The 13,335-nt window shown below is 40.2% G+C and overlaps 1 protein-coding gene across 3 annotated transcripts in view; it reads right to left on the bottom strand.

The window, feature by feature from the left end:
- dync2h1 (dynein cytoplasmic 2 heavy chain 1) overlaps positions 1 to 13,335 on the bottom strand; it is a 493,185-nt gene that overhangs the window by 156,478 nt on the left and 323,372 nt on the right. For all 3 annotated transcript variants that reach the window (XM_063054085.1, XM_063054084.1, XM_063054086.1), the window contains one exon: positions 2,707 to 2,867. In XM_063054085.1, coding sequence (XP_062910155.1) covers positions 2,707 to 2,867 — 161 coding nt within the window. The remainder of the gene's footprint in view (positions 1 to 2,706; positions 2,868 to 13,335) is intronic.

The raw sequence follows: 13,335 nt of genomic DNA, 5'->3' as shown, positions 1-13,335 counted from the left end.
CTCTCTATGAAGATTGGTTTGTGATCCTTCACCTTATCTTTTCTGAAGTACACAATCAACTGATTGGTCTTACTAACAATGAATGCAAGGTTGTTGCTGCAATACCACTCAACCAGCTGGTATATCTTGCTCCCGTCTGCTCTCTCGTCTCCATCTGAGATTCTGCCAACAATGGCTGTATCATCAGCAAATTTATAGATGGCATTTGAGCTATGCCTAGACACACAGTATAGAGAGAGTAGAGTCTGTGCTAAAGCACATATCCCTAAGGACTGCCTGTGTTGATCGTCAGCAAGGAGGAGATTACCAATCTACACAGATTGCAGTCTTCTGGTTAGGAAGTCAAGGATCCAATTGCAGAGGGAGGTACAGAGGCCCAGGTTCTGTACTTTATCAATCAGGACTGTAGGAATGATGGTGTTTAACGCTGAGCTATGATCAACGAACAGCATCTAGACACAGGTGTTTGTACTGACCAGGTGATCTATGGCTGTGTGAAAAGCCATTAAGATTACATCTACCGTAGACCTATTGTGGCAATAGGCAAATTGCAGTGGGTCCAGGTCCTTGCTGAGGCAGGAATTCATTCAAGCCATGACCAACCTCTCAAAGCATTTCATCTCTGTAGACATGAGTGCTACTGGACAATAGTCATTAAGGCAGCTCTCACTACTCTTCTTGGATTCTTGGGCACTGGTATAATTGCTGCCCTTTTGAAGCAGGTAGGAACTTCCGACAATAGCAGTGAGATGTTAAAAATATCCATGCATACACCCACCAGTTGGTTGGCACAAGTTTTTCAGAGTCTTACATCAGGGCCTGCCACCTTGCGAGGGTTCACCCTCCTGAAAGACAGCAAGACATGTCCTCCTAGATAGAGATCACAGAGTCACCGGGTGCAGTAGGGATCTTCACAGCTGTAGTTATAGTCTCCATTTTAAAGCAGCATAAAAGGTGTTGACCTCATCTGGTAGTGAAGCATCACTGCCATTCATACTTTTGGGTTTCGCTTTGTAGGAGGTAATGTCCTGCAAACCCTGTCACAGTTGACATGCATCCGATGTCGCCTCCAACCTCACTTGGAATTGTCTCTTTTTTCTTGAAATAGCCCTCCACAAGTCATACCCGGTTTTCTTGAACAGACCTGATTCACTAGACTTAAATGCCACAGTTCCAGCATGCGACAAACCTCCTGGTGCATCCATGGCTTTTGATTTGGAAATTTACAGCAAGTTTCCATAGGCACACACTCATCTACACAGGTTTTAATGAAGTCAGTAACAACTACAGCATACTCATTCAGTTTCGAAGATGAATCACTGAATACAGTTCCACCCACTGATTCAAAGCAGTCCTGGAAGCACTCCTGTGCTTCCCTAGTCCATACTTCGTTGGCCCTCACTACTGGTACTGCAGTCTTCCGGCTCTGCCTATACGCAGGGATTAGAAGTACAACCAGGTGATAAGACTTTCCAAAGTATGGGCATGGATATCTTGTAGCCTCACATGTTTCTCTATATACTTTCAAAAACTGGGAAACTAGAATCATCCACATGACGGTATCTAAACAAAGTTCCATATAAATTAAATCTAACAGAGTTAGTAAAAGATGCCTGTTCTATGAATAATCTCAATGCAGATAAATTTTATATGTCGCTCAACTCTTGCTGCCATTAGGTGGATGTCTTAGAGAGGATAAAAAAAAGTCCTGACACCAGAGTAGACTTATTTCCTGACGGGTACCAATTCAAGCAAAAATGTGCACAAAATTGCTTTACTTCAGGTTAGACCTCAATTTAAAAGCATAATTCTGGTTTGGGGAGTTGTGTAAAGAATTCAAGCCTCATTATATGGTATCTTAATATTGTAGTCTGAATTTTCAGTTTAATCCCTCCAAATAAGAAAGAAAATGCTTTGTTTTTCTTTCTAAATGGTCTTATTAGCATGCATGAAAAATGAAATGCAACGAATATTCAGCAGATACAAGAGGAAAGCTAAAGCTTCATCATAACTAGGGAAATGTAGAGTGGTAAACTGATTTATTGCAGCTGCTCTAAATAGAAGGAATTTAAACTGAAAGAACTGAATACGTACAATGAAGAGTAGAAAATTCTGGAATGAGGTGATACAAATACAATTACAAAAAGTCTGAAATAAAAAGAATTGATAGAAAAATACAGCAAGGCAATCAGCATAATTGGAGAGAGAAAATATTAACACTACAGATGGACAACAGATAGATTAGAACTGAGCAGTCATAATATAAAGTAGTCACCTGAATTCATTGAATTCAATGTTAAATGCTGAGAGCTGTAATATCCCTACTCAGATAACGATATCCTATTTATTGGATTGTTTTTGGACGTGGCAATGGTAGAAGTGAAACGTAGACTTAAAGAGGCACACAAGTGAATATTCAGTCACTTTTCATTGCACAGTGTCCTGCAATGAACATTTGGTTTCTCCAAAGCAGAGTGCACAATGTCATGGACAACTAATACAGCACACTAGATGGGAAGAGGTATAAGCTAGGCATCCATTACAGGTCCACAGACTCTCATATCCATCTGGACTAAACTTCCTTCCATCCTAGTTATCCTCTTAAGATTTATTAAAGAATCTCAGGATTGTATATGGTGACATTTTTGTACTTTGATAATAAATTTACTTCGAAATTTAGAACTTTGAACAGACTTTCTTCTGTACCTCATGGAAGTTTTCTCTACCAATGGTTTCACTGGCCAGCTCTTGAAGTTCTTGGGATGGGTCAGCACCGGGTGAAATGATAATGAGAACTGGTTCGGTTGCCACTGTTTCACTTAAAAGGCGTTTCAGACTTAAGAGAGGTGGGGATAATTCCTTCATTCCTAAAATGAATACAAATCTACATTAATATTTCACAGGATAAAAACTGACAAATTGCAGAAATCAGAATAAAAATGATTTGAACATTTATCTATAAATGTAACATTATAATAAAGACTAATAAAATACAGCAGGCTGAATATCACTGCTGTAGATATATCATTACATTTTTGTACAATTTTGGAATTCCATAAGGTTTTTAAATTGTACAAAAATATCTGTATTCTTAAATACAAGTATCACTTCTTTCAGAGTAGACTTAAGTAAAAAATAAAGTCGATGCTAGGCAAATTCTATGATCGGAAGTTCCAAAGCTTTGTTGTAAGAGTGGTTGAAAGTCGCCATAGCTTCCAAAGTTCCATTTAATTAAGGCACATTTTGAGCATTACTATTGAGAACACTTGGCTCAGATTTGTAGCCTTTTGTTCAGAACCACAGTTTATTACCCAACCAATGCTGGTTTTAATCACTATTTAAAAAGACACTTGGACTTACATTAGCAACTTAAAACAAAAAAAATTGAAAATACTCAGCGCATCGGATAATATTATTGAAGAGAGAAACAGAGATTCCGGTTATTGTCCTTACACTAGCATTGGAAATTTATTAGACTAGTAACAGGTTTTAAGCTTTACATAGAATAATACAGCACAGTACAGGCCCTTCGGCCCACAATGTTGTGCTCACTCTAACCAAAGATCATTACTCAATATGTAAACAATACTAGTTTTCATTGATGCAGCCAGGCTTGCTAACTGCAAGCAGGATTTTCAGGATTTTTTTTCAATTTTCAGAATCCACTTTACTTTGCTTCTAAGGTAGGACCGTGCTCCACATATTTATGTGGAGAAGATCACGGATGCTAAGGAATTGCGGCGGACGAATTGGACATATTGGATCACATATGAATTATCAAATAGGAAGTATTAGATGCATAAATCAAAGAACCTGCTCAAGTACATCGTTGGATCTTTTGGGAATTGAAGGAAGAAACTGCTGAGGCCCTTGCAGAGATATTTGCTTCATCTTTAATCAGAAGTGAAACTCCTGAAGATTGAAGGATGGCTAATCTTGTACCATTATTTAAGAGAGGCAGCAAAGCAAAGTCAGGGGATTACAGGCCAGTGGGCCTCACATCAGTGGTGGGGAAGTTACTGGAAGGGGTTCTGAGGGACAGGATCTATCAGCATTTGGATAGACAAGGTCTCAAAAGGGATAGTCAGCGTTGATTTATGAGTGGGAAACTGTGCCTGTAAATCTGTTAGAACTTTTTAAATATGTAGCCAAGAGGGAAGACAAGGGCAAGGTAGCGGACATAGTCTACATTGACTTTAGCAAAGCCTTTGCAAAGGTTTCACATGGCACGTGGATCTGGTAGGTTAGGTCAGGTGGGATCCAGGAGGCTGCCTAACTGAATTCATAACTGAATTGATCGTAGGAAGCAGAGGGAGAAAATGGAAGGCTGTTTCTCAGATTTGTTTCTGGTGGACAGTTCATCTGTTGCTATTTGCATGGGGGAGTTACAACCCATGTGACTGGTAAGGGATGTAGTACTCTAAATGAGATGTAACTAATAGGATTGGAGAATGGGAAATGTAGTTCCCTTGTTTAAAAAAAGTAATAGGGAGAATCCTGGGAACAATAGACCGGTGAGTCTTACGTCAGTGCTCTGCAAACTATTGGAAAGGATTCTTAAGGATAGGATCTACGAGCATTTGGCGAAGTACAGTCTACTCAAGGATAGTCAACATGGCTTTGTGAAGGGAAGATCGTGCCTCACGAGCCTAACTGAGTTTTTTGAAGAGGTAACAAAAGAAATTGATGAGGGTAGGGCAGTAGATGTGGTCTACATGGATTTTAGCAGGGCATTTGACAAGGTCCCCCACTAGAGACTCATCCAGAAAGTCATGAGGCATGGGATCAGTGGAACCTTGGCTGTTTGGATAAAAAATTGGATTACAGGAAGAAAGCAGAGGGTAGTAGTGGAAGGAAGGTATTCTGCCTGGAGGTCGGTGACTATTGGAGTGCCGCAAGGATCTGTCCTGGGACCCCTGCTCTTTGCGATTTTTATAAATGACCTGGATGAAGAGGCGGAAAGATGGCTGAGTAAGTTTGCGGATGATACGAAGATTGGAGGAGTTGTCGAAGGTTACAAGAGGATATAGACAGGATGCAGAGTTGGGCAGAAAAGTGGCAGATGGAGTTCAATCTGGATAAGTGTGAGGTGATACATTTTGGAAGGACAAACCAGAAGGCGGAGTACAGGGTTAATGGTCAGTTACTTAAGAGCGTAGATGAACAGGGGGACCTTGGGATTCAAATCTATACATACCTCAAGGTCGCTGCACAGGTTGATAGGATAGTTAAGAAGGCCTATGGGATGCTAGGCTTCATTAATTGGGGGATTGAGTTCAAGAGTAGAGAGGTCATGTTGCAACTCTACAAATCTCTGGTGAGACCACACTTAGAGTATTGTGTTCAGTTCTGGTCACCTCATTATAGGAAGGATGTGGAAGCTATGGAGAGGGTGCAGAGGAGATTTACCAGGATGTTGCCTGGATTGGAAAACAAGTCTTATAAGCAAGGTGAGCAGAGCTGGGACTTTTTCTCTTTGGAGCGTAGAAGGATGAGAGGGGACTTGACAGAGGTCTACAAGATTATGAGAGGCATAGATAGGGTGGATAACCAGTAACTGTTTAGAAACATAGAAACATAGAAAATTGATGCAGGAGTAGGCTATTCGGCCCTTCAAGCCTACACCGCCATTCAGTACAATCATGGCTGATCATCCTACTCAGAACCCTGTACCTGCCTTCTCTCCATACCCCCTGATCCCTTTAGCCACAAGGGCCATATCTAACTCCTTCTTAAATATAGCCAATGAACTGGCCTCAACTGTTTCCTGTGGCAGAGAATTCCACAGATTCACCACTCTCTGTGTGAAGAAGTTTTTCCTCATCTCGGTCCTAAAAGGCTTCTCCTTTATCCTCAAGCTGTGAGCCCTCGTTCTGGACTTCCCCAACATCGGGAACAATCTTCCTGCATCTAGCCTGTCCAATCCCTTTAGAATTTTATACGTTTCAATCAGATCCCCCCTCAATCTTCTAAATCCCAGAAAGTATAAGCCTAGTCGATCCAGTCTTTCATCATATGAAAGTTCTGCCATCCCAGGAATCAATCTGGTGAACCTCCTTTGTGCTCCCTCTATGGCAAGAATGTCTTTCCTCAGATTAGGGGACCAACACAGCACACAAAATTCCAGGTGTGGTCTCACCAAGGCCTTGTACAACTGCAGTAGTACCTCCCTGCTCCTGTACTCAAATCCTCTCGCTATAAATGCCAGCATACCATTCGCCTTTTTCACCGCCTGCTGTACCTGCATGCCCACTTTCAATGACTGGTGTACAATGACACCCAGGTCTCGTTGCACCTCCCTTTTTCCTAATTGGCCACCATTCAGATAATAATCTGTTTTCCTGTTCTTGCCACCAAAGTGGATAACCTCACATTTATCCACATTAAATTGCATCTGCCATGAATTTGCCCACTCACCTAACCTATCCAAGTCACTCTGCATCCTCTTAGCATCCTCCTCACAGCTAACACTGCCGCCCAGCTTCGTGTCATCCGCAAACTTGGAGATGCTGCATTTAATTCCCTCGTCTAAGTCATTAATATATATTGTAAACATCTGGGGTCCCAGCACTGAGCCTTGTGGTACCCCACTAGTCACTGCCTGCCATTCTGAAAAGGTCCCATTTATTCCCACTCTTTGCTTCCTGTCTGCCAACCAATTCTCTATCTACATAAATACCATACCCCCAATACCGTGTCCTTTAAGTTTGCACACTAATCTCCTGTGTGAGACCTTGTCAAAAGCCTTTTGAAAATCCAAATATACCACAGCCACTGGTTCTCCCCTATTCTAGTTACATCCTCAAAAAATTCTATGAGATTCATCAGACATGATTTTCCTTTCACAAATCCATGCTGACTTTGTCTGATGATTTCACTGCTTTCCAAATGTGCTGTTATCACATCTTTGATAACTGACTCTAGCATTTTCCCCACCACCGGTGTCAGGCTTACCGGTCTATAATTCCCTGGTTTCTCTCTCCCTCCTTTTTTAAAAAGTGGGGTTACACAAGCCACCTCCAATCCTCAGGAACTAATCCAGAATCTAAAGAGTTTTGAAAAATTAAAACTAATGCATCCACCATTTCTTAGGCTACTTCCTTATGCACTCTGGGATGCAGACCATATGGCCCTGGAGATTTATCTGCCTTTAATCCCTTCTATTTACCTAACACCACTTCCCTACTAAAATGTATTTCCCTCAGTTCCTCCATCTCACTAGACCCTCGGTCCCCTACTATTTCCGGAAGATTATTTATGTCCTCCTTAGTGAAGACAGAACCAAAGTAGTTATTCAATTGCTCTCCCATGTACTTGTTCCCCATGATCAATTCACCTGTTTCTGACTGCAAGGGACCTACATTTGTCTTAACCAATCTTTTTCTTTTCACATATCTATGAAAGCTTTTACAGTCAGTTTTTATGTTCCCTGCCAGCTTTCTCTGATAATCATTTTTCCCTTTCCTAATTAAGCCCTTTGTCCTCCTCTGCTGGACTCTGAATTTCTCCCAGTCCTCAGGTGTGCCGCTTTTTCTGGCTAATTTGTATGTTTCTTCTTTGGAATTGATACTATCCCTAATTTCCCTTGTCAGCCATGGGTGCACTACCTTCCCTGGTTTATTCTTTTGCCAAACTGGGATGAACAATTGTTGTAGTTCATCCATGCGATCTTTAAATGCTTGCCATTGCATATCCACCGTCAACCCTTTAAGTATCATTTGCCAGTCTATCTTAGCTAATTCATGTCTCATACCTTCAACGTTACTCTTCTTTAAGTTCAGAACCTTTGTTTCTGAATGAACTATATCACTCTCCATCTTAATGAAGAATTCCACCATATGATGGTCACTCTTACCCAAGGGGCCTCGCATGACAAGATTGCTAACAAACCCTTCCTCATTGCTCAATACCCAGTCTAGAATGGCCTGCTCTCTAGTTGGTTCTTCGACATGTTGGTTTAGAAAACTATCCCACATACATTCCAAGAAATCCTCTTCCTCAGCACCCTTACCAATTTGGTTCACCCAGTCTACATGTAGATTGAAGTCACCCATTATAACAGCTGTTCCTTTATTGCACGCATTTCTAATTTCCTGTTTAATGCCATCCCCAACCTCACTACTACTCTTAGGTGGCCTGTACACAACTCCCACCAGCGTTTTCTGCCCCTTAGTGTTATGCAGCTCTACCCATATCGATTCCACCTCCTCCCGGCTTATGTCCTTCCTTTCTACTGCGTTAATCTCCTCTCTAACCAGCAATGCCATCCCACCTCCTTTTCTTTCATGTCTATCCCTCCTGAATATTGAATATCCCTGAATGTTGAGCTCCCATCCTTGGTCACCGTGGAGCCATGTCTCTGTGATCCCAACTATATCATATTCATTAATAACTACCTGCACATTCAATTCATCCACCTTGTTACGAATGCTCCTTGCATTGACACACAAAGCCTTCAGGCTTGCTTTTACAACACTCTTAGCCTTTATAAAATTATGTTGAAAAGTGGTCCTTTTTGACTTTTGCCCTGGATTTGCCGACCTGCCACTTTTATTTTTCACCTTACTATTTTTTGCTTCTGCCCTCATTTTACACCCCGCTGTCTCACTGCACCTGTTCCCATCTCCCTGCCACATTAGTTTAAATCCTCCCGAACAACAGTTGCAAATGCTCCCCCTAGGACATTGGGCACAAATAGCAAACACCAGAGGGCATATGTACAAAGTTAAGGGAGGGAAGTTTAGGGGAGACATCAGGGGTAAGTTTTTTTTAACACAAAGGGTTGTGGCTGCCTGGAATGACTTGCCAGGGATGGTGGTGGAGGCTAAAACATAAGGGGTATTTAAGAGCCTCTTGGACAGGCACATGAATGAAAGAAAAATAGAGGGTTACGGGTATTACGGGTTTAGTACTTTTTTTTAGGAATATATGGGTCGGCACAACATCGAGGGCCGAAGGGCCTGTACTGTGCTGTAGTATTCTAGTGTCTAGTGTCTAATATAACATGGATATTCATCATGTTATTTTTGATTGCTCAGATAGGTTTCTGGCACTACATTTCAACAATTTATTCAACTGGCAATTTCTCTTCCATCCTGTATAGATGGTTTTGGTTACATTAAATCAATAGCTCAACTTAGATAAGCAGTAGTTCCAACAATCAAAGAACTACAAATAAAGGTACTATGAACTTTAATTCATTAGATTGTGCTTTGATCTAAAGTGAAGTAAACACATTTTAAAAATTATTCAAAAGATACTTCAAGCTGAAACTGGAGTTTGTGGCAAGAACTAAAGGCATAGATTTTTTTCAAGTGCGGAGATATGTGCATCCTACATAACATTTTCTAGAAAAAAATGGATGGAATACGGTAAAAGTCTAATAATCCACGATTAGACTACCCAGAATCCCTGATTGCTTGGCATCTGGTTCATCAGGAATCGTTTGTTGAACTCCCTTTCAACTCACTATGTCCCAGTTCCCCAGCTCTCTTTCAACATTGGGGCACCAGTTCCCATCTTAGTGTGCTTTATGACTGCCAATACTTCCTGCTTGGTAATTCATATGTGTTTCAATATGTCACAACTCATTTGTCTCAATTCACTGGCATCCATAATCTTCTCCACATAAATATCATACTCAAGTCTTGGCAACAATCCAAACTGATTTGCTCTCTGTGGTTTCAAACCATAGAACATTACAGCACAGAAACAGGCCTTTTGGCCCTTCCTGGCTGTGCCAAACCATTTTTTCTGCCTAGTCCCACTGACCTGCACCTAGACTTTCAGGCTTGGAGATGCTAGAAATGGCTGGGAGTGAAAATGAAACAATGTCACTACCTCAGCAAGTTAGGAACCATGAAGAGCCCTTTTTCTGGCTTAAAGACTCATTTGCTGTACACAGTGACCAAAACTATACACAATACTCCCATGTGATGGCTTGTAGAACTGCAACCTCTTGTCCCATCTGTTAAACTCAATACCCAGACTGAATAAGACCATCATGCTAGTTGCCTCCTTCCCCACACTTTCTACCTGTAACAGAACTTGCAGCAAATTATGTACTCGTACTCCTTGGTCCTCCTGTTCTCCCACACTCCCCAGGGCCCTACCATTCACTTTCTATAATGGCACAATTAAGAGTATCCTGACTGGCTGCACCACTGCTTATTATGGGAACTGTACTTCCCTCAATTGCAGGACTCTGCAGAGAGCAGTGTGGACAGCCCCGCACATCTGTAGATGTGAGCTTCCCATGATTCCCAAGACAGATGTGTAAAGAGGGCCTGAAGGATCATTGGGGACCCGAGTCACCCCAACCACAAACTGTTCCAGCCGCTACCATCCAAGAAATGGTACCACAGCATAAAAGCCAGAATCAACAGGCTCCAGTACAGCTTCTTCCACCAGGCCATCAGACTGCTTAATTCATGCTGACACATGAATTTCTATGTTATATTGACTGTCCTGTTGTACATATTATTTATTATAAATTGCTATAAATTGCACATTTAGACAGGGACATAACATAAAGATTTTTAATCCTCATGTACGTGAAGGATGTAAGAAATAATGTCAAGTCAATTCAAGTCCTGTCCCGGTTTGACTTCTGAAAATGCAACACCTCACATTCACCTGAATTGATAGCTATTTGGCAATCCTTGACCCACTTATCTAGCTGATCAAGATCCCCTTGTAATTTTTCATAATTTTCTTCACTATGATATCATCTAGTCTAGTATCAGCTGCAAACCTACTAACTATACCTTATAAATTCTCATCCAGATAATTTTTGTAAACAATGAACAATGCCCCCCTTCTCCCCTCTGACTCACTGGAACCCTGGTTCCCACACACCCTTTAAACTTGCTAAGTTTAAATTTATTACAATACTGAACTGAAAAATGTATTGGGGTATTAATAGGATTAACAATAACCTTGAAAGCTCTGCTAGTTCAGCACCACAAAGTCCCAAGCAAGTTGAATAATCACAATTCTTTTCTAATTTTGTAAAGAAAGTTAACATCCTAATACCCATACTTACTGCACAATGCTCTGTATTGCCTAAGCTAGTTCATGAATCAGAATCACATTTATTGTTGCTGTTTTACATGACGTGAAATTTTGCAGTAATAGGCAGTGCAAAAACATAAAATTACTATATATTGCAAAATAAATAAATTATGTAAGAAAAAGGAATAATGAGGTCACATTCATGGTTCATGGACCATTCAGAAATCTACAACATAGCTTTTCTTGTAAATGAAAGGTGTTGTTTCCTTTTGGATTATCAGAATCAGGTTTAATATCACCGGCATAAGTTGTGAAGTTTGTTAAGATATTAAGATCAAATGAAGATTAGAGTGTATACTTTCAGAATCAGCATTTTATAATTTCAGATACTGAAAATTAATGTTGTTTATTTCTCACCATTGAATTTAGTTGCTCTCTATAAGCAAATCCTGCCACACTACATAAAACAATATGCCACTGTTATATAAACTGGTCTAAAAGTAGAATGAACTGTATTTTACAGTACCATTTACTAGCAATCCAATCATTTTCTGAAAATTGCTTTCATCTTCTTTGATGTCAAATATTTTGACTAATGAAGGAAAATTTCAGAATACATTGATGGTAAATGACATTAGAAAGGTGTTGTAATGGTAGAGAGAAATTTGGAAGAAGAATAGGTAAGTATAAGGTTAGTTTATTTAATAATAGCACCATTATTCATTGATACAACTAAACAATGATTGCTTCCTCTGTTCCTTAGCCAAGATTGATCAATTCATCGTTCAAAAGAAAGCATCCTCAAAAAGATGCCACTTAGTACACCGAAATCTACAATGCTGAATACTTTTACTGACCTTTACTTGAAGTTATCTGGGTACCCCATATAACAGTGATGCTTCCTATACTGATAAAGGTGTGTATTCATTTGCTGTGTCCATGTTTGCAGAAACTTACTGCAATATGGTTTCAGACGATAGAACCGAGCAATCAAGCAATCTGATGATGAGGACTAGGATGATTGAGTAGTACAATATAAAATCACCATGACTGTTTCCTGGGTGTTAGGCATTAGAGGTAAATAGAAATGTGATACAGCCATTCGAAGAATTTTTTTTTTCTGGTCATAAAATTAAGGTGGTTTCTACACTGGACTCTGAACACCATCTATTCTGCTTATTGTTTCTTCTATCTCTAGTACATGGGTGACATAGAGGCATAACACTAATGCTGCATAGTACCAGCAAGCTGGGATCAACTGTGATCTTGGGTACTCTGTGGACATTGCACATTCGCCCTGCGGACATGCACATTCTCCCTGTGATTGCATGGGTTTCCTTCTACTTCTCAAAGGGCTCCTAATAAGTTAATTGATCACTGCAAGTTAGAACTGGAGTATATGGATGGCAGTAGAATTGGTAGGAATGGATAGGCACTTGAAAAATAAGTTGAAGGGAAATAATTGGGGTATGAGATTGATCAGACAAGTGGCATAATCTTGAATTGCCAACTTCTGTATCAAAAGGAAATACGAGAAATGCTAAAAGTTCGTAGAACTGGAAATTTCCCTATTGCTATCTCTAGCTCAGATGAGAAGGCCGGGAATAATGTAGTCTGTCTATACATACAGATGTGCTGCAGTCTGACTGATGTTGCGGAGGTTACCAAATACTTCTCAAAGTAAACATGTACTCCTTGGACAATTGTAGGACCTGGATTTTTTTGTACAAAAGTCACAAAAAAAAATGCAGCAAGTATTTGGGGTTTTTGCAAGAGAAATTGAGTACAAGAATAAAAATACCTTACTGCAATTATATAAGACCCCAGGGAGAAAACATTTGGAATGTCCACATATCTGGTGTTCCAGCATCACAAGAGACGGAGCACAAAATAAACGATGGAGTAACTCAGTGGGTCAAAGAATGACATTGCTTGATTGGTCAGTTCCTCTGATAGCTTGTTTTCTGCACAAGGACAATCAAGCAAATAAAACAAGATTCGCCAGATCGTTTCTGTGATTGGCAGTTAGCCCAATCTAGATAAATTAAACAGAATTAATATATAATTCCTTGTATGAAGGAAAGATGGTCTGATTTAACAAAACAAATGCAGATGCAAGAACAATATTTACTCTGCTGCTAAGAGGTCCAAGAACTAAAGATCACTATTATTTATCCTAGAAGATGTGGGAGGTCAGCCACTAAGGGCACTCAAAGCAGAGTTTGATATATTGTTGGATATCAAGAAAATCAGGGATAATGAGGATACTATAGGAAAATAGCAATGAGATAAACGATCAGCAAAGATATTAGATAATCAGGC

Source organism: Mobula hypostoma, chromosome 7 (assembly GCF_963921235.1).
Source record: "Mobula hypostoma chromosome 7, sMobHyp1.1, whole genome shotgun sequence".
NCBI classification, from domain to species: Eukaryota; Metazoa; Chordata; class Chondrichthyes; order Myliobatiformes; family Myliobatidae; genus Mobula; species Mobula hypostoma.
This window is presented reverse-complemented; position numbering and strand designations above follow the sequence as displayed.